We start from the raw sequence: 18,545 nt of genomic DNA, 5'->3' as shown, positions 1-18,545 counted from the left end.
CTTCTTGGGTGATTCTGTGGCTGGTTGGACCCAGGTGGGGAAGGAGGTTGAGCATTACAGCCTGGGACACCTGTGGGGTGTGTCCTTATTCCAAGGGCTGTAGGGACATTTCCTGGCTGTTTGAAGGTTCTTTTCTGGCAGTTTGGGGGTTCTTATGGCAGGATATGTCATTCAGAGTTACGGAATTTGTAAAATCTTTCTTCGCTTTGGTGAGGGACACTCGCATCGAGAGGCAAGATGTGGTGAGCTGAAGGCATCTCCAGAGAAATGCCAGCCAGAGCAGTGACCTGATTAGCCTCTCAAAACTAATTATCTCCATGTTGTACTGCAGCTTTCACTCTCCAGCCTTCACGCTCAGAACTTCAGTTTGCTTCTCTGACAGGGAAATATTTCCTGGCAGCTCCTCACGTAGGCATTTCAGGCTGTGACAGAAAGCTCCTGCTTCCCTCCCTCTCCTCGTGTGCCTGATGGAAATGAGTGATGAGACAGGATTTGGCTTAAATCACTGCACAAATAATGTGACAAATTAATACTTGACATTTACCAGTGTAGGACTGTCAGGCTGATGCTGTGCCCTGTGCATCTGTGTGGTGCTCCTGGGGCAGCCTGGGCAGGGCTTGTGGCTGGGTTTGCTCAGAAAGGTGTGACCTGGTCTGAGGAAGGGGGAGGAAATGGGTGTGTGTCCAACACCTCCTTGTTTGTGAAGCAGAGATACCAGTGTGTCAGGCTGTGAAATGCAGAGATATCTCATTTTGTGTTTTATGCTGATGCGAAACGGTTCTACTCGAGCATTGCAAAATGCAGAAATGGTATTTTCTGAACATAAATACCATCTAAAATGGTATTTTAAATGGTAATTTTAAAGCTCAGCTGTTGGCACAAGTCCAGATCTGTAAGGGATGCTGAGGCTACAGCTACAAAAGCGTGTTTTCACACATGAATAAGCTGCAGAAGTCAAGTAGAAAAAGGTCTTGCCCTTATGTTAACCTTCTTTGGTAAACTGTCATTTCTTATTTATATTATTGTGCTCTCATCTGTCAAGGCAACTGAAGGAACTTAGAGACAAGTGAAGTCCTGTGATTAAGTGTTGATGTAAAGGAGCTCCTATTTTGTTGATTAGAGTGATATTGCAATCACTGTAAGCCCATCCTTGGGGGTTTTGGCCAAACCTTGGAGCTCTGGCAGCTCTCCTGACCTTTGCTGGGGGAATTTGGGAGCTGCTGCCTCCAGAGCCAGAGTGTGACTGTGCAGGGCCACCACTGCTTACCCCAGTAATGGAAAAGTCACTGGGGTCACTGCTGGAGCCTGATCCCAGGGCAGGGGGGACTCTCCACTGTGTGTTGCCTTGGAAGAATTAATGGTGGGCTAAAAGGATTACTGAGGGACATGTCTGAGAGCAAGAAAGTGTTTATTAATACAGTGACAGCATTTGTTCAGTTAGTAAGGTCTGAGATGTGACTTATTCTTGCCAGATTCTGGTTTTGTTGGAGAGGACAAATGGTGATTCTGCATTTGGGCTGTTTTCCCTGCCCAGCAAATTATTGTACAGGGGTCTGCCATGTCCTGTGATAAAAAAAAAAAAAAGGACATAATACCATGCACTTCAAGGGAAATGCCAAGGGATTTTTATTATATTTATTTCATTTTTATTAGATCAGGAGAAGTGAGTCTAGTGGAAGGATTCAGGATGCTTTTGCATTAGCTCTAAAAGTTGCATTTGATTCAACACACAGTGTTGGCAGGCCATGACACTGAGGTGCTTATTGCCAGGAACATTTCAACAGGAGGAGAACAAGGAGAATATATTCCACAAAATTCAAAAAGTACCAGTTCTTATTCCAGGTGCAACAAGTACCACACCAACTGAACTCAAATCTTGCAGCACTCAAGTGAAGGCACCCTTAGATGAGGTGAAGCCACCCAACCCTCTTCATCTTCCACTATTTCAAGACCTTGTCTTGAGACAAGGAAATAAATCCAGTTGCAGGAATTGTATCACAATTATCTCATTATCTGTAACTGAATTACTCTGTCCACCTAATGTCTGCCTCCTGGATTGAGGGGAATGGACAACTCCACCTCATCACCTTGGCAGACCCTGGCTGAACCATCTTGATAACTGAGGCATTTCAGGGTATTGGAATTTTACAGCAATTCTAAAAAGAAGAGAAAAAGAATAGGCAAAAGAAAAAGGCTTGTGAAAGGAGAGAAGGTAAAACCTAATTTTTGATTTTTCCAAACCTGTTGTTAGTGGCTCTCAGGTGTCTTGGGACTCCAGCTTGGGTTTTTAGAGCTAAGTCAGATAACTTCAAGTATTTATGTTTCAAGGTATAAAAAACCCACAGTAATCTGCCAAGGGGGTTGAAGAATAAATATTTTCTTCTCCGTTAGTTTGTACATCCAATATACTGGTAAATGTCTTATATTTGAAGTGAATTCAACAAGAAGTAATATCTCATTTTACATTTAAATATTAATTATGTTTGCTTCTACCTGTCAAATCACTATTTTTAGGCATGAGTAAAAAGCTTAATAACTGCTTTTGCTTTCAGATCCCAGCTGGTAATAAAAAATAAAAAAAAAAGAAAAGGGGTTCCCCTACTCCTCTTATAGAGGGAACTGTATTTACTGAGATTAAGGATTAATTGTGCATTATAAACACTATTTGGCATTGTGCACTCAGACTTCTGTGTTTTTCTGGAGACACTTGGATTTGTGCAGGGGGACTGTGTGATTTTTGTGCATGGCTGCAGAGAAGCTCCAGGCACAAACTGCTGGAGATGTTCTACATTTGCAAACTTGATGGGGAATCTAATTTTATTTCTACTCCCAAGTCATTTTTTTGGAATTCTCAATTTCAAGCCTTTCCCTGAGAAGAAATGACAGCTGGAGGTTGTTCCTCTGACCTCCCTCGTGCTCTCCCGTGCCATGTGGATCCGGCTGGGATCAATAGTTACACTCTCCCAGGCAAATTGTGTCATCTGTCTGCATTTGTCTATTCCTGGTAGTTCCACAGCAAAAAAGGCTCTCCAAATAAGTAGCAAAAATGACAACATATTCCTAGTGAGGGTAACACTGACTTCAGCTCATTGGACTCTTTAAATGAATTACCTGAGTGCTGATTCCTGGCAAGCCCAAGCAGGCATGAACCTGAGCTGAATTTTGGGGCTCATTCCAGGCTGGCAGTGCCTTGGTCTGGGCAGTCCCCTTTCTTTTTGGGAGCCCTCCCCAGCAAAAACCACTCAGCTACACAAACCTTCTCAATCTTATTAAAATACATCAAACACCAAACTCAGCAATTCCCAGTGTCTTTTGTCTGTTTCCCTTCAGTCAGGGAAGGACATGTTGCTTGAACAGACATTTCCCACCTGGTTCAGAGCATTTCTCTGTTGGTCAGGGCTGAGAAGAGCACCTGATGCTCTGATAACTGATTTATTGTTGAGTTTTAATTGCCCTGGTTTCGTTTCTTCCCAATTCCTGCCTGGCTGCTGCTGAAGCCTCCCCACTCCTGCCTCACACAGCAAAGGCGGCTGTGAGCTGAAGCACCCGATTTCTCACATCTGCCATCCCTCGGGGTAGACAGGCTCACAGTTATGACAGCTCCCTCCAAAGTGAGCGCTGCCATTGAAGGCTGAGCTCGCTCATCCTGGGTGTGTTTTCGTGATGGGAGCTGAGAACGGGCTGAGGCAGTTCACAGTCACTTTTAAAGCAGAAGTTTTGTGCACACCAGTTGGGTCATGGGTATTATTATCCTAATCCAAGGCTCAAAGCAACAGTTGAAAGGGTCCTACCCAAAAGCCCTTGACTTTTGGGGAAGACTGGGACCACTTATATTTCAAGGATTCTGTGATTATTTCCAGATAATCTTGGTAAATCTCCTTTTCTCCATGGAGCTTGTTTTTTTGTTGGCTAGATTTTTGCCTCGGAACACTTAATTCATCCGCAACGTTTTAATAACAGCCTTTTGCATAAACAGACCATGGAACTGGCAGCTTAATTTTCAGGTTATGTCAGGATCACACAGGGTTAGGTGTAGTGCAGCTTGTCGCCGTGTCATACATTCAACTTGTGCCATGTTCCAAGGCAGCAGCATCTTTTTAAAAAGCACAGCATTGTTCGTACCCCACGGGAAACTGGCACCTTTTCCCTTTGCATTTCAGTTATCAGATGAATTATTGATCACTGCTCTGAAGGGGAAGGCTCGTTTCTGGGTGTCACAGGTAGTAGCAAATGCAGAGCCCCATCTCCATGGCAGCTCCTGATGCTGTCCATACGGCGCTGGCGGCTCCAGTGAATCACAACAGATTACAGACATGGGTTATTCCACAGCAGATTATAGACTCAGCACATGGGTTATTCCACAGTAGATTATACACTCAGCCCATGGGTTATTCCACAGCAGATTATACACTCAGCCATGGGTTATTCCACAGCAGATTATAGACATGGGTTATTCCACAGTAGATTATTGATTCAACCCATGAATTATTCCACAGCAGATTATACACTCAGCACATGGGTTATTCCACAGCAGATTATAGATTCAGCACATGGGTTATTCCACAGCAGATTATAGACTCAGCACATGGGTTATTCCACAGCAGATTATAGACTCAGCACATGGGTTATTCCACAGCAGATTATAGACATGGGTTATTCCACAGTAGATTATACACTCAACACGGGTTATTCCACAGCAGATTATGGACTCAGCACATGGGTTATTCCACAGAGATTATAGACTCAGCCCATTGGTTATTCCACAGCAGATTATACACTCAGCACATGGGTTATTCCACAGCAGATTATGGACTCAGCCCATGGGTTATTCCACAGCAGATTATAGACCCAGCCCATGGGTTTTTCCGCAGCCTTCCTCTTCCTCCAGCTCCACCAGCTGGAAGCAAATACAGAGCAGGAACCTTATCCTTGGAAAGGAGTGTTTGTGGTACGTGCATTGACAGTGACCGCCACCCTCTCCGTGAGCGACTCCAGGTCTTGCAGTTTTGAGTTTGTGTTCACAACAAAGTTGGGCATGGGCAAAAAAAGATTCAAAACTGACCTGGAGAGTTTTCTTTGTCCAAACCACTTGATGAATAAAGCTGTATTGATCAGCTTTTGATAGTGAAAACATTTAAAGTTCAGAAATATTGCAGTATTTGCCACATTTCTCAGGGACTTAATGCTTTTAATTAACAGAGGAGCTGTGAAGAGTTGGATGAAAACCATTATAGAAGTATATAAAAAGGCTCTTATTGTCCAGATGAAAGATAATATTTGGAAATAATTTGACAAAAAATGATAGACTGCAGTACAAATATGTTTTGAGATATTTCTAGGGCTCTGATTAGTTTATATTAGCTAGTTTTTTGCATTTATGACTATGTCTGAAAGGCAGGTTATGGAGAATGTTAACATTCCAGTGGGCTGATTGACAATAATTAGTTTATTTTGAAGGAAAGGAAAGAAGCACGGTATTGTTGGAGCTGACTAATGTGAATTAAAAGCCAGGTAATCTTTTCTGCAATTACAGACATACAATGATTGCTGTTGTCAGAGAAGAAAATCCACTCGTACTTTTAAGAATCATTGTGTAGGAAGGGCTTTGCAAGCCTGAAATTGAAGCTCTGGTCATGATCTCCAAAATTACACTTAGTAGTAATTTTATGCAGAAGTAAGACTTTTGAATACTTAAATTACAGCTTGTTTGTAGCAAGGTATTTACCAGCAAATACAGGCATCTTATAAACAGCACATGAGTCATCTTGGTGTTCATTTCGAGCGCATCGAAAATGCAAATTGCAGCTGAATTATTCTTGTGTGGAGAGGCGAGGCTTAGAAAAACCTTAAATTCGTACTTTAAATGGAAATTGTGAGAGGAAAAATGTGCACATTTGCCTTTCAGAGGAGGGTATTGTGCAGGGTGGCTACAGCTTGTTCTGTAGCTTTGCCTACAGGCTGCATAAACAAGAACTAACAGCAGATACAGGGATGGGAAGAGCACAGCTCCTGACAGGTGTTTATGTTCCTCTTTGGGAGCATTTAACACTGTTCTTCACCAGGACAGCTAATAGAACTCCCTTTTTTTTTATTTTTCTTTTTTTCTTTTTTTATTATTGAAATGCCTGTGGATTTTATGAGCCATCTGATATAACCTTAAAAAGCTTTAAAACAATTTGTGATAAAATCTAAAACAAACAGAAACCCGTCAGCTTCTCTGTTCAAAGCCTTGGCCCAAAGGAAGCGATGCAGACATGACTGTCAGCGAGATAGCAACTGCTGGGAGAGCTACACTGCATTATTAAAAGATCAGTAGTTTGATCAACATCATATTGGATTACTCAAACTTCAATTACAGGAGTACCTGAGGGCTTTAGCTGGGATATATTAGAAGACCAACTTGAAGCAAACCTGCTGTTGTTGCACGCTGGCTCTGTGAAAGGCCCACCTGAGAGCCCTGTGAACAGCCCCTGTCCCAAAAGGGATTCAGTGTCAGCCAAGGAGTTCAGGAATGACTAATAAAAATGGAGCAATCAACTGATTAATTTGATGTGAATTTTAATCTCAGGAAGAGGAAGAAAAAAAGGATGTAAAATAAATTCTTTCGTGGGTGGTGATGTTATTCATACAAAGACAGGGTGAGAGAGCTGGGGTGGTTCAGGCTGGAGATGAGAAGTGTCTGGGGAGATCTCAGAGCCCTTTCCAGTGCCTAAAGAAGCTCCAAGAGCACTGGAGAGGGACTTTTAACAAAAGCATGAAGTGATAAGAGAGAGGGACATGGCTTCAGACTGACAGAGACAGGTTTAGATCAGATAGTGAGAAGAAATTCTGCCCTGTGAGGATTGTGAGGCACAGGCACAGGTTTCCCAGAGAATTCATGGCCTGTACATGGGAGAGTTCAAGGTGTCAGGTTGGGCAGGGCTTGGAGCAGCCTGGGCTAGTGGAAGGTGTCCCTGCACTTGGCAAGGGAATTAGAACTGGTTGATCTTTAAGGTCCCCCCAAACCATTCTGTGGCTCATGATTAGGATCCAGCTCTGCAAGTTGGCACAGATAGGTTCTGGATGTGTTCATGTCACTTCTCTCTTCCCCTGGTAGAATCTCTGCAGTGATTTATGTCATAAAGGAGGCAGAGCAAGACAATCTGTGCAAAATGCTCTCCTTTGCTGGCAGTTTGCTGTTTTAGATTGTCCTGGAGCGGAATGGGGCTCAGTGCTTGTGGTGGCACCTGGAGAGGTGATGGCCTGATGGCTGTAGAGCAGTGCCAGGAGCCAGCCGTGGCAGAGGGACAGGAGGCTGAGCTGTGCTCTCAGTTTTGGACTGGCAGAGGTGCAGCTTGGTGGCTGAAGGGTGCCTGTGCCCTCCCTGCTCTCCTGCTCCTTGTCACAAATCACATCTGTACTTCCAGCCAGCACAGCTCATGTACTGTAGGCTGGAAACATCCGATTATGAAGGTGTTTGCATGATTATAATTTCCTTGTGCATGTTTTACCTGCTGTGTGTGGAAAACACATTTCTCTGCATTCTGCTCTGGTAGAGACACGGAGCTCAGCAAGTGTGCATTAATATTGCTGCTAGCAAAATCCAGGTGCTCTCATCACATCAGGCATTTCTCTTTTTATTCCATAACTACTCTTGGAAACTGCCATATCCTGCCGAGAGAAGATGCTGATGGCCCAACATAAAAATCTCCTTAATACAGCTCAGAACTGAGTCCACACAAGGAGTTTGGCTGTATCATGCTGTCATTTATTAAGTGCAGCTCCTTCTAGAGATCCTCTCCTCCTTTGCCACCCTCCCACCTCACAGCAGGGCCCAACTGGGTTGTGCTGAGGAGCTGTATTTAAAAATTGATAGACCCATAACAAATATTCTCTCTGCTGTTCCGCCCCACATCAGAAAATCTTGCAGGAGCATTGCAGTAGTTGTTGATGCTGGTGATCTCAAAGTCTTTCTCCTAAGCAGAAATCACCTAAAATTTTGATTTTTGTCTTTAAACTGTTCCCTTCCAACTCCCCTGTTTACAGCCAGTACATTCACCTCCTTTCTATGGAAGCAGTGACATTAATGAAGCTGGTTTTTTCGGTGTGTAAACGTGTTTTTAGGAGCCCAAGTTCCCCTTTTATCTGGTTTGTTGTTCTTCAGCTTGTTCTCCCTTGCTATTTCATGTGGTCATTCACTTATCCTGGCACAGTTCTCTGCTGAGAGTTTGTGTCCATCTGTGTGGGTTTCATGTTGATGGGAGTTGGAGTCGTCAAGGGGGTGCAGTTGCCAAAATATCTATTAGTCTAACCCCACTGTGGAGGCTGGTAACACTACCACTCTTCCTTTTTGGATTTTCTTTGCTGAGATGCTGTGTACTACACTGGGATCCCAAAATGGATCGTTATCTTTTGTTTTAAATACTTAGAGTGGAGAAAAGCATGCGGAACTGCTTTGTGAAAGGATGGAAAAATGTATTTGTGAAAACATCACAGTCTGAGGTCTGTCCGTGAAATTGTCGTGTTCCTTGCTGTAATTCTATAGCCTGGCTTTCTTGCAAATTGTCTGGTTTCAATAATTGCCTAAAATGTGTGTGTATATACATATATATGTGTGTGTGTGTCTCTTTGTGTGTATATTTAATGAAGAATTCCTGAAACTCTAATTAGGGCTGCTTGACTCCAAAGCAGTTTACATATCACAGGCTTACACAGCTATCAAACAGATGCTTCTCCTTTTTTTTCATTCAGCTGACATTTTCATTTTCTCTGCATATTTTGAGCACTGAGCAGTGATGTGTTTTGACTCCTGAGGCTACAGATGATATCAAAATGAGGATTAGAAATGAAGTTTACCTGTCAATTAAGTTGTTAAGCTTGTCCTCCACAGTGTCTACACTTTGAAATGGCCTGTTTATTGAATTTGAAATAGTTTTCATTCTTGACTTTGTTTAAATTGAATGGACAGTTCTAATTATAATCTTCAGGGTTTTCATCTGCAACATATGGTTTGCATTGAGAGCTGTGGATGAGGGGCTCTTGGATGTTTATTGAGCTAAACCACTGTTAAATATCTCGTGAGAGAGTGGCATGTCAGGCATTGAGAGTAAGCAGAAATGGGCAGTACAAATATTGGCCAATTTTCTCTTTTCACATCACTCTGTCCAGCAGATCTCCTGGGGGAAAGCTGAGAAATGAACTGTGGTGGCAGGGGCCAGGCACTGGTGAGGAACAATCACCACTTTAAATGGCTGCCTTGTGTGAGTCTTACCTTGAAAGCAGTATTGAAAGCAAGGAAGAAGTTCTAGAGCATCTTTGATATATTCCTCCCCCATCCCAAGTTCAAATTCAATTAATTCAAATTACCAGGATGGTTCTCAGGTCAATGTTGTTGTTTCCAACCACCTGTGGCCCCCACTAACAGGGTCCAACAGGGTTCCATGATATCTCATGGCAGTTTCTTCATCCAATTGTTCTCCAGTAAGGCCAGAGACAGACCAGGAAATGAAATCCAGGTCTCAGACTTGATGGGGCAGATTGTCCACTGCAGTGCTCATGGAAGTTTTCTCCCCAAAAGCTGTGGGGCAGCTCCTGCCATTCCTGCTCCATGGATCTGTCAAAAATGCCATACCTTGGACATGCCTCTGCCCTTTTCCCTCGTAAATAGGCAGCAGGAGATGCATCTCCCTTCAGATCTGGACAAATATATTTATTATCTAACACAAGGTCCCATTGATGACTCTGCTGTTCAACATTTCATAGTGCCCTGATTTCCATCCTTTGGTGTTTTATGCATAGAGAGGGAGGGAAACCTGAAGGAGAGAAATGAAACCTGGCCTTGACACAGCTGGAAGTCCTTAAAACTGCCTGGGAAAACATCTGAGGTGTAGGGCAAGGTACCAACTACAGGGCAAAGATGCCTCTCCATAATGGACCAAATCTCCAGAGAGGTCTGGGGGAAGGACTGACAACACAAAAAGTTGTGGTTTAATGCCATTACCTTCCCTTCCCCATTTCCAGGGGCAGGTAAATAATCAGATTATTTGTAAAACCTCTTTCTCTGCCTCCAAAATGGGTGCTGGCAAAAGTTGCTTTGTCCTTAATCCTGGGTGAAGAAATGTAGCAGAAAACTGGCTGCTCCAACAAGGATCTTCCTCCATTGTGAAATCAGCTTGCAGGGGCTAAATGGGTGAGGAATCATTAACCTTGCCTTTTAACCAGTCTCTTACCAGCCATGACGTGCTCCTTTAGGTTTGCTGAGCCATTCCTGAAGGAATACTGTTGGAGCAGCCTTGCCTGGGACACCTGGGAGCGAGGGACGTGAGGCAGCTGCAGCTGCAGTGCAGGGCTGACCTGGCTGCCTCAGCCAGCAGCTGACAATGGATGCTCATCTAATCCATGGCAGGGGCCAGCAAAGGGCAGAACAAATAGCTGAGGAGCAGAAATAAAAGCCTGGGAGCACTCACAGTTCAAAATGACCCAGCTGGCTCTGCAGGAGCACATTTATCTATGCTGAAAGCTGTTTGTGGAGGTGTATTAACACCCAGGTTCTAGGGAGCCACTCAAGGGAGCTGGTAGCATATTTGTGATGTTTTGGGAAGCATTAAAAAAAAAAAGCCCTAGACCAGGAGTTTTGCAGTTTAAAACCTCCCAGCCACCCAAAATTGCTCTTCTCAATCTTTGCTGCTCAATTTGGTTCAATGAAAAATAAATACGTTTTTATTAATATGAACTGATTTTTTTTTAAACATCAGGTGTTGTTTTGGACCAGACTTTAAACTTGTATTTTCCTTTCCTAGAGTCAATGTAAAACTTTCATTGTGGAAAAGATGGGAAAATATTTTTCTATCAACAGGAGTTTCAAACTCCCTCCAATCAAAGTTTCAAACTCTGAAAATCATTTTAGTGTCAATAAAAGAGGAGAGATCCTTTTCAAAACTTTTGCTGCAAGACCAAATTATGTCATGCTTAGTAGCAAGAGCATTTGTGAGGGGATTCACACTGGTTGTCAAATTTTGGACATTTTCAAGCTTGAGATTTGAGCAGTTCTGTGATTTAAAGGAAGCTGTGAGTTGAATCTGTTATAAATTTACCTACTGACAGCAATAACAGAGACTTATTTTAAGTTTTACTTTATAGAATAATTTCTGACTTTTGGGATCAGCTTAAGAATGTCTGGGAACCAAGCCTGTTTCCCTTCCTTCCCATGAGTACATAAATTATTTAATTGAAAAACACACTAAATAATGTGCAAAATCCACCATGTAATTAGTGGGGAAAGACCATATGATATTTTCACTTTGTAACTTTTGTGAGGTTTAAACACCCTTTGGAATATAGAAAAGAGAGTAGTAACAGTGTAGTTACAAATAACAGAAGGCAGAGCACTGTCATGCATCTTTGTTGATTTAAAATACCACATTAAATAGCAAACAATCAGTTTTCTTATCAGATGTAGGAAATGATCTGCAGCTGAAGAGACTGGGGGGGTTGGTTGGGGCAAGGGAGGGGTGAGCCAGATTGTTGGAACTTATTTCCAATTCTGTGTTGGAGTTGAACACTTTATCCACTTGTGATAATTTTAAATAGAGCCACTTAAAGTTTCTTGCTGTGCTACTTTACTTAAGATCCAATCTTCCCTTTTTTTTCTATCACCATCATTCCTGACTGATCCTCACAATATTTTGTGGGGACCAGTGACCTCCCTGGGTAAAGAGGGGTCAAACCCTGATTTTACTGACTTTTAAGATAATGCTGCAAAGACTAGATCATATTTCCTCTCCCTGTTCAGGATTTTTTAAATAAATAGTCATTGTAATTATTTTTAATTATAATGTGACTGAGGTTGGAAAAGACCTTCCAGATCAAGTCCAGCAGCCAGCCCTGTGCCACCACTGTGCTCACCCTTAAACCATGTCCTCAAGTGCCACATCCACAGATGGGGACATTTCCATCACTGCCCCAGCAGCCTGTTCCAGTGCTTTACAACCCCTTCCAGCATGAAATTTTTCCTGTTATCTATTCTAAATGGTGAGGTTGATACTGTCCAATTCTGGTTTCTTTTTCCTTCAGTACCTGGGCACTAGGAAGAGGAAGTTTTTTGTCTGCTTATCTCTCAGAAAATACTGACTCTGAGCAGTTCTCAAACTAATTGAGAAATTTTAATATTTAAGAGAGATTAAAAATTTTAATAGTCAATGGAGGGAAAGGCTGTTCATTTGTCACCCTCAAGAAATGCCACTGGCTGGGGGAAGCTCCATGAGAGGCAAACCTTGCTGTCACCCTCTGTCACATGGAGCTCTTGGCAGTGTCCTCGTCAGGGAGAATTCCATCCCTGGGATACCTTTGGCACATCATCCCTCCTCCATTCAGGATTCTCAAAATGGAGGCTTGTTTTCAATTCATTTTTCTGTTTTTTTTTTTTTTTTAAAGATCCTTGTTTACATTTCTTAGTGGTCTAAAAGCAAAGCTTTCTGTTAGTAGAGAATTCATCTGGCAGGATCTTGCTTTCTTTCTTCCTTTATAAAAACCATGATTGCAGGTTCACTAATTATCCATGTTTATTACTGCTCTCTGTGTATTTTTGAGGAACTGGTTGATCATTGCTCTTCCTGAGCATTTTGATAATGATATGAAAAAAAGCTGCTGCTGTGACAATCCTGAATTCCAAACAAGCAGCCACACAGCTCTGTACTGAAACAGGTTTTGGGCAGGGCAAATGGACTTTTGTCAATGTGGTTCATCAAATCAGTTAGGGACCAACCTCCTTGGTGATCAGCAGGGCCCTCAGTCAGGGGTGGGGAGGGTTTCACAATCTGGAACTTCACCTGTAGGATCTGCCATGGATTGGGCATTTGAACATCCCCTCCTGTTTTATTGTGTTTGGAACCTGAGGTGTGAGGATGGAGGAAGGGTCAGTCCAAGAGCACAGCCCTAAGGAGCATGAAAAGCTAAAACAGATGTATAACATGGTGGCTAAAATATTTTACATCTTGGGAACACACAGACCTTGGTTTGTGTGACTAAGTGTTAGGCAATTCCTGATGAAAGGTGAATAAACAAGGACGCAGGAAGGTACCTTCAGTGGGAATCCCCTGAAAAACATCTCTGAAATCTTCTGAAGGTGAGAAGGAGAATATCCACACACCCCCTCTGCTTTGTTCACCCAGCAGTGTAATCTCCTAGGCAGGACAGCACACAGTTCTCATTTTCCCTCCTGTCTCCATGGATTGCTCTCCCTCTGTCTTGTGGGGATGCAGCTGCTTTCATCACAGTCTGACTTGTGATAAGCAAGCCATAAGTGGCTTGAAATTCAGGTTATTCAGATAAGCATCCTAAGTTGTAACTGTAGAAAGTCGAGCAGGAGGTGTTTCAGTTTGATCTGTGCTGGAAACTAATCCAAATTTAATCACAGATACAGATACAATCTTCCACAATCCTGTGATGTTCTAGAATTGCAATGGAAGGCATTTATACTTCAAGAATACTTTTAAATATTTGTATACATCTGCTATGCTGGAATAATTTCACCTTTCTATTGCTATTTCCAAGTAGAAAAAAAAAAAAAAAAAAAAAGGCCACTTGTGTACTTACAACTGCAGTTGCTTTACTGCTGTATGTGTCCTTTACTAGTACAGCAATTTGAATGTAAAAGTCCAAATAGTTTAGACTTTTTAAACGTTCAAATGCAGATCAGGCCTTTAGATCAGTGTCTGCTTTGCAGACTGCTCCCCAGACAAAATAATGAGGGAATTTTTCTGCTGGGGGGCGAAGCTGTTTCCTGGCCTTGAGATGGAGGAGACGGGAAAGGCGACTGCGCCCTGCATCTCTCTTGATTTTATCTGGAGGATGTGAAGGAATCTTTCAGCATATAATCCTTAAAATATTGATCTTGCAGAGGAAGTCTGGGGCTGGAAGGGATCATCTGTCAGCGGATTTGCTGTTGATGTGGCGTCGTGGAGCTGCGTTTCCAGCTTCTGGGTGTCGCCTTCCCCTGCTGCAGGGAGTCTCAGGCTGGGTCTAGCTCATGTACCAGTGGCTCAGAATCTTTTATTTTTGCCCTGAATTGTGTTGCCTTTCAGCAATATCACTGCTTTATGGCCCTCTGGGATGTGCCAGCACGAGGGAAATGCCAGTGAGGGAAGAGCTGCTGCTGGGTGCAGAGCTCCCCCATAAACCAAGCCACTCCTTTAAATCTCCAAATGGAGACTAACAAATATCACTAACTCCCAGCTCCTTTTTATTAGCTGGGCTATTTTTTATCCTTTGTAAGTGCCAATATCTGAACTTAAACTGTGTTTGGTATATGGGAGAAATTCTCCAGCTGATCGTAGCCTATAAAATTAAAATATTGAAGCTCCCAGTGTTTGAGTTTATTGAGGTATAAATACTAGAACGTGGTGTACTGTGTGGTTCAGCTGCTTCCTTGTTCTATTTTTCTGAGTCTTTTTGCTTATTTTATTTCTCTGACACTCCATACAAAGAGTTTCCTGGGTTTGATTTTGTCCTGGCATTTTTCAGCAGTCTGGTTCTTAGCAGCATGGAATGGAACAAGGTGAATAACATTTTCTGTTTACTGTTTACATTTTAAAAAGCAAAATTTCTGTTTAAAACAGGGCATATTCCAGATGTCCCCAGGCAGCAGAACATATATGTAGTATACAGTCTAATAAAACAACAAATACAGCAGAAGGATCAAAAAGTGGTGCATGTTAGCAAATGGTCTGAATTTAAACACCAGTCAACACCAGGACTGAGGGAAATTCACCTGTGAAGTATTAACATTTAACTTCATAAATGCATTTCCTCAGGAGTGGGATGTTGTGCATTTCCAAGTCTTCTTTAAAACTTCCTCTTTCAGTTAATTTTGATTAGATTTTCTAAAATGGAATAAACATAAAAGCATTTAAAAAATATGTAAACCATGAAAGTTAAATGCAAAACAGATACAGCCACAGCAGAGATATGAAAGCCAGACCCCTTGTTGCTCAAGTGCAATATGGGGGGGAAATTCCTTCACTGTGGACTCTCCTCCCCATAGGAGCAGTTGTGGACTTACCTCCCATTAGATGATTTCAGAACATGATTTCAAGAGCAATTAAATCAGCAGGAGGCTTCAGTGTTGAAAGGGGGGCTCTTTAGAGACATCTGTTGAAGGAGGGAGGCTTGACTTGGAGAAGAAAATATCTTTGGTATTTGGGATAATTTGGGAGCAGCATTGCCCCTGGGGGAGATGGTGGGAGGAGGAGTTGTTATCCCTGGGGACTGCTGAGGAGAGGACAGACAAAATCTAGGCAAACATCTGCCAGGTGAATTTTTTTCAGGGAATGGCCTAATTGACCCTTATTTCAAATGACCCCTGTGCTGATTTTTAAGGTAATGGTGTCAACATGTCAATCAAATGCTATTTATAGTAGCCCAGCATTGCTGAAGAGGTGCAAAAACTGCTTATGAGGTGCTTCTGGAAATTCAGTTTTATGATTCTGTCTTAGACCTTCACCTGTTTACTTAAACTCTTCTTGATCTTTGTCCATCATTGTCCATCATTTTCAGATAAAACTTTACAGCAGTGTTCTCAAGCTGGTTTAATGCTGGTTTCCCTCTTCATTTGACCGACTGTAATCCTCTAAAATCCCCTGAAACATGGAATGATACCTGCTTAGCTTTGGAAAAGGTATCAGCAGGAGCTCACATCATTTTTCTGGGAGGTCATTTGAGAAGCTGCTATGGAAAGTTTAGGTGAGCACAAGGAAGAACGAGGAACTTTCCTCCCTGGAAGTGCCCAAGAGCAACCTGGGATGGTGGAAGGTGTCCCTGCACATGTCCAGGGGGTTGGAATGACATGAGCCAACCCAAACCATTCTGTGATTCTGTCATTCTATGGCAAGAGACACAGAAAATGTAGCACAAATTCCTCACTCCTCTAAAATTTTCTCTTTATTCTCTCTGTGCTTTGCATGGTTGAAAATGTAATGGTGATGGAGAATGTGTGTGTTTTCCAGTCATGTCAGTGGTACCTGCTTGTAACCCCAAGAACAAATAGGATTAAAGGCCTGATGCAAACGAAGTCTTCACAGAGCAAGTTTTTATAAAAGCCAAAGGTTTGACCAGCAGTTCCTACAGGCTCAGATGTGTTATCTAACCCTAATTCTTGCCTGTATTTTTCTCTTGGCCTGAATGAAAGAGCCATGTCACAAATCACTCTAATTAACAAGGACTTCAGAAGCAGAGACTACAGAGGCGGTGCCTGCAGGAACTTGGAAAAACACCATAAAATTCCACTTTTCTTTGCTGCCAAAACGAAGCAAACAACAACAGCAACCCAGCCGGGTTTTATGGATTTTTATGCATTATGGATGAGCCGTGCAGGAGATCCAGGGTCTGCCTGTGCTGGGCTCTCCTGTGACCCCTCCTCACCCTCTCCCTTCCCTCTGCAGACGTGGATGAGTGTGAGGTGCTGAACGGGGGCTGCCAGCAGGGCTGTGCCAACACCCAGGGCTCCTTCCAGTGCCAGTGCCGGGCGGGATTTCGGCTGCACACCGACGGGCGCACCTGCATCGGTAAGGAACCTTCCCTCCTCCAGCACTGCCTTTTCCCTCTGTGCAAAGCTCTCTGCACTTCTCCAGCCTGAGTTTTGACTAAATATCCTCACCCATTCTGTGAGGATTCAGCTATTGCCAAACTTCCTCTTTATTTTGTTTCAGGATTTTTTTAATGGTGTCGCATGTTGGTGAAAATTCTTTTGGAGCAGGCATTGAGGAGCTTAGGGGATCTTAGTTTTAAATGACAGCATTTTTTGAATTCTGAGTGCTTTTCCTTTGTGGCACATCTCCCTGCAGGGTTCCAGCACTGCCCTGGGACTTGGTGGTTTTAGAGGTTGTTTCCAAGAGAAATGATTGTGATTTACAGGGAGGAGCTCTCCTGTGTGTGCTCATGTCCATGGGGGCACCGTGGAGCTCAGCCACAACACACTGCCTGTTCATGTGAGACAGTCAGCAGTCTGCCATTAGAAATAAACCCTGTGTTTCTTAGGCTGGACTCTAAAGCCTGAAACGAGGCATACCAGAGTTAGTTCTGTGTGTTGTTAAAAACAGGAATATGAAATACACAGTTCTTGCGTTGCATTTAAATCAAAAGTCAAATTTTTAAATTCTGCAAAAAGGATTAAAATGCTCTTTCATCTGGGAAGAAGAAAAGGGCACCTCTTGTTTGAATTTTTAAACCTGATTTGAGGTAATGTGGGAAGAACATTCAAGTACAGTCAGAACACATCTGCAGAATAAGTTCACTCACAGTTTGGGATTGTCTCAGTTCCTGCACAAAGTCTCTTGGTTGTGCTTAACTTCAGCCAGGGAAGTCATCAGTCATTCCTGGAATTATCACAGCAATACATTCACTGATGCAACCAGGACACAGGAGGTACCAGTGCTCAAGCTGTGGGAATAATGGATTTTTTTATTTTAAAACTTACTCTTTTCTGGTTTTTGGGTTTATCACATGCAGAGACTTTCAGTGTTTTTGTAATTAAGTGCAATTAAAAATTTGATGAAGTCTCAATCTTTTCTTGATTATCTTGGTGAAGGACTGGACAAGGAAACATTATAGCGAGAGGGAAAAAATACTATAAAAGCAAAGTGATTCATAATTAACTAGAAGCAATTGTGGTTTTCTGTGAATTAACAGAGAAATTAATCTCGCTCCGATCAGATCTGAGCAGGGAAGACCCAGAAGTGAAAGATGTGTTGTTTGAGCTACATGACTCCCTCTGAATAGTCTCATTTATGGTGGAGAGGGAGTTTTATACAAAAAGAGGACTAAAGGGACTTTGGGGGGAAAAAGAGAAGGAGAACTGTGATAAAGGCAAAAAGTAAGTGTTAATGGCAATTAAATGAATTTACTTGTGTAATGTGTAAAGCTTTCTGTGGATCTTAAATACTCAGGTTTCCTCTTGCCTCAAATAATCAGAAAGCTCAGCTTAGCTTTTTATTTGTGAACAATACCAGAGAACAAGTTTCATAAATGTAAATATTCTCAGGAAGTTATTCAAAATACTTCATACAGTGATCAGCTTGGTTGGTATTATCTCAGAAGTTATCAAGGAGAAACAAAAATAAATCCTAGGATGAGAGACAGGAGTTTCAGAGAGCTCTGTTATCATGATAATGGATGTACAGGATGCTGAGGGAGGATATTGAGCCCTGTTCCAGCTGTTTAGACAAGACACCAAAATAAATGGATATAATAAGCTCTCATGCATTGGAGAACGAGACAGTTACTAATTGATGAGGACAGGGAGAAGCATTTCATATAAATCAGCAGTGCCTAGGATCAGGATTTGGGCATGGAGAGTTTGCCCCTTGCACAGCACCAGGTTGTACATCCAGCTTTCATCACTCATCTGATGAGAAGCAAACCACTAATGCCCCTCTCCTCTGACCCAGTGCAGCTGAGCAGAACATCCAGCATTTCAAACAGCCTTGGATTAGCAGTGGTATTTCTTCCATGGGCACTTCAGAGGATGTAAGGATCTCTCCTGCATGCTGAGAATGAAAAGGGACCACATTCTG

The 18,545-nt window shown here is 42.5% G+C and overlaps 1 protein-coding gene across 7 annotated transcripts in view; it reads left to right on the top strand.

Annotated features, from left to right (window-relative positions):
* Positions 1–18,545, top strand: part of LOC117000611 (multiple epidermal growth factor-like domains protein 6) — a 208,289-nt gene that overhangs the window by 103,900 nt on the left and 85,844 nt on the right. For 6 of the 7 annotated variants that reach the window (XR_004418828.1, XM_033068388.1, XM_042779597.1 and 3 more), the window contains exon 6: positions 16,416–16,538. The exons of the other annotated variant lie outside the window; for it this stretch is intronic. Coding sequence is in view for 5 of the 6 variants with exons in the window: in XM_033068388.1 (XP_032924279.1) it covers positions 16,416–16,538 (123 nt within the window). In the remaining variant the exon portion in view is untranslated. The remainder of the gene's footprint in view (positions 1–16,415; positions 16,539–18,545) is intronic. 7 annotated transcript variants of the gene reach the window in all.

Source organism: Catharus ustulatus, chromosome 10 (assembly GCF_009819885.2).
Source record: "Catharus ustulatus isolate bCatUst1 chromosome 10, bCatUst1.pri.v2, whole genome shotgun sequence".
NCBI lineage: Eukaryota > Metazoa > Chordata > Aves > Passeriformes > Turdidae > Catharus > Catharus ustulatus.
This window is presented reverse-complemented; position numbering and strand designations above follow the sequence as displayed.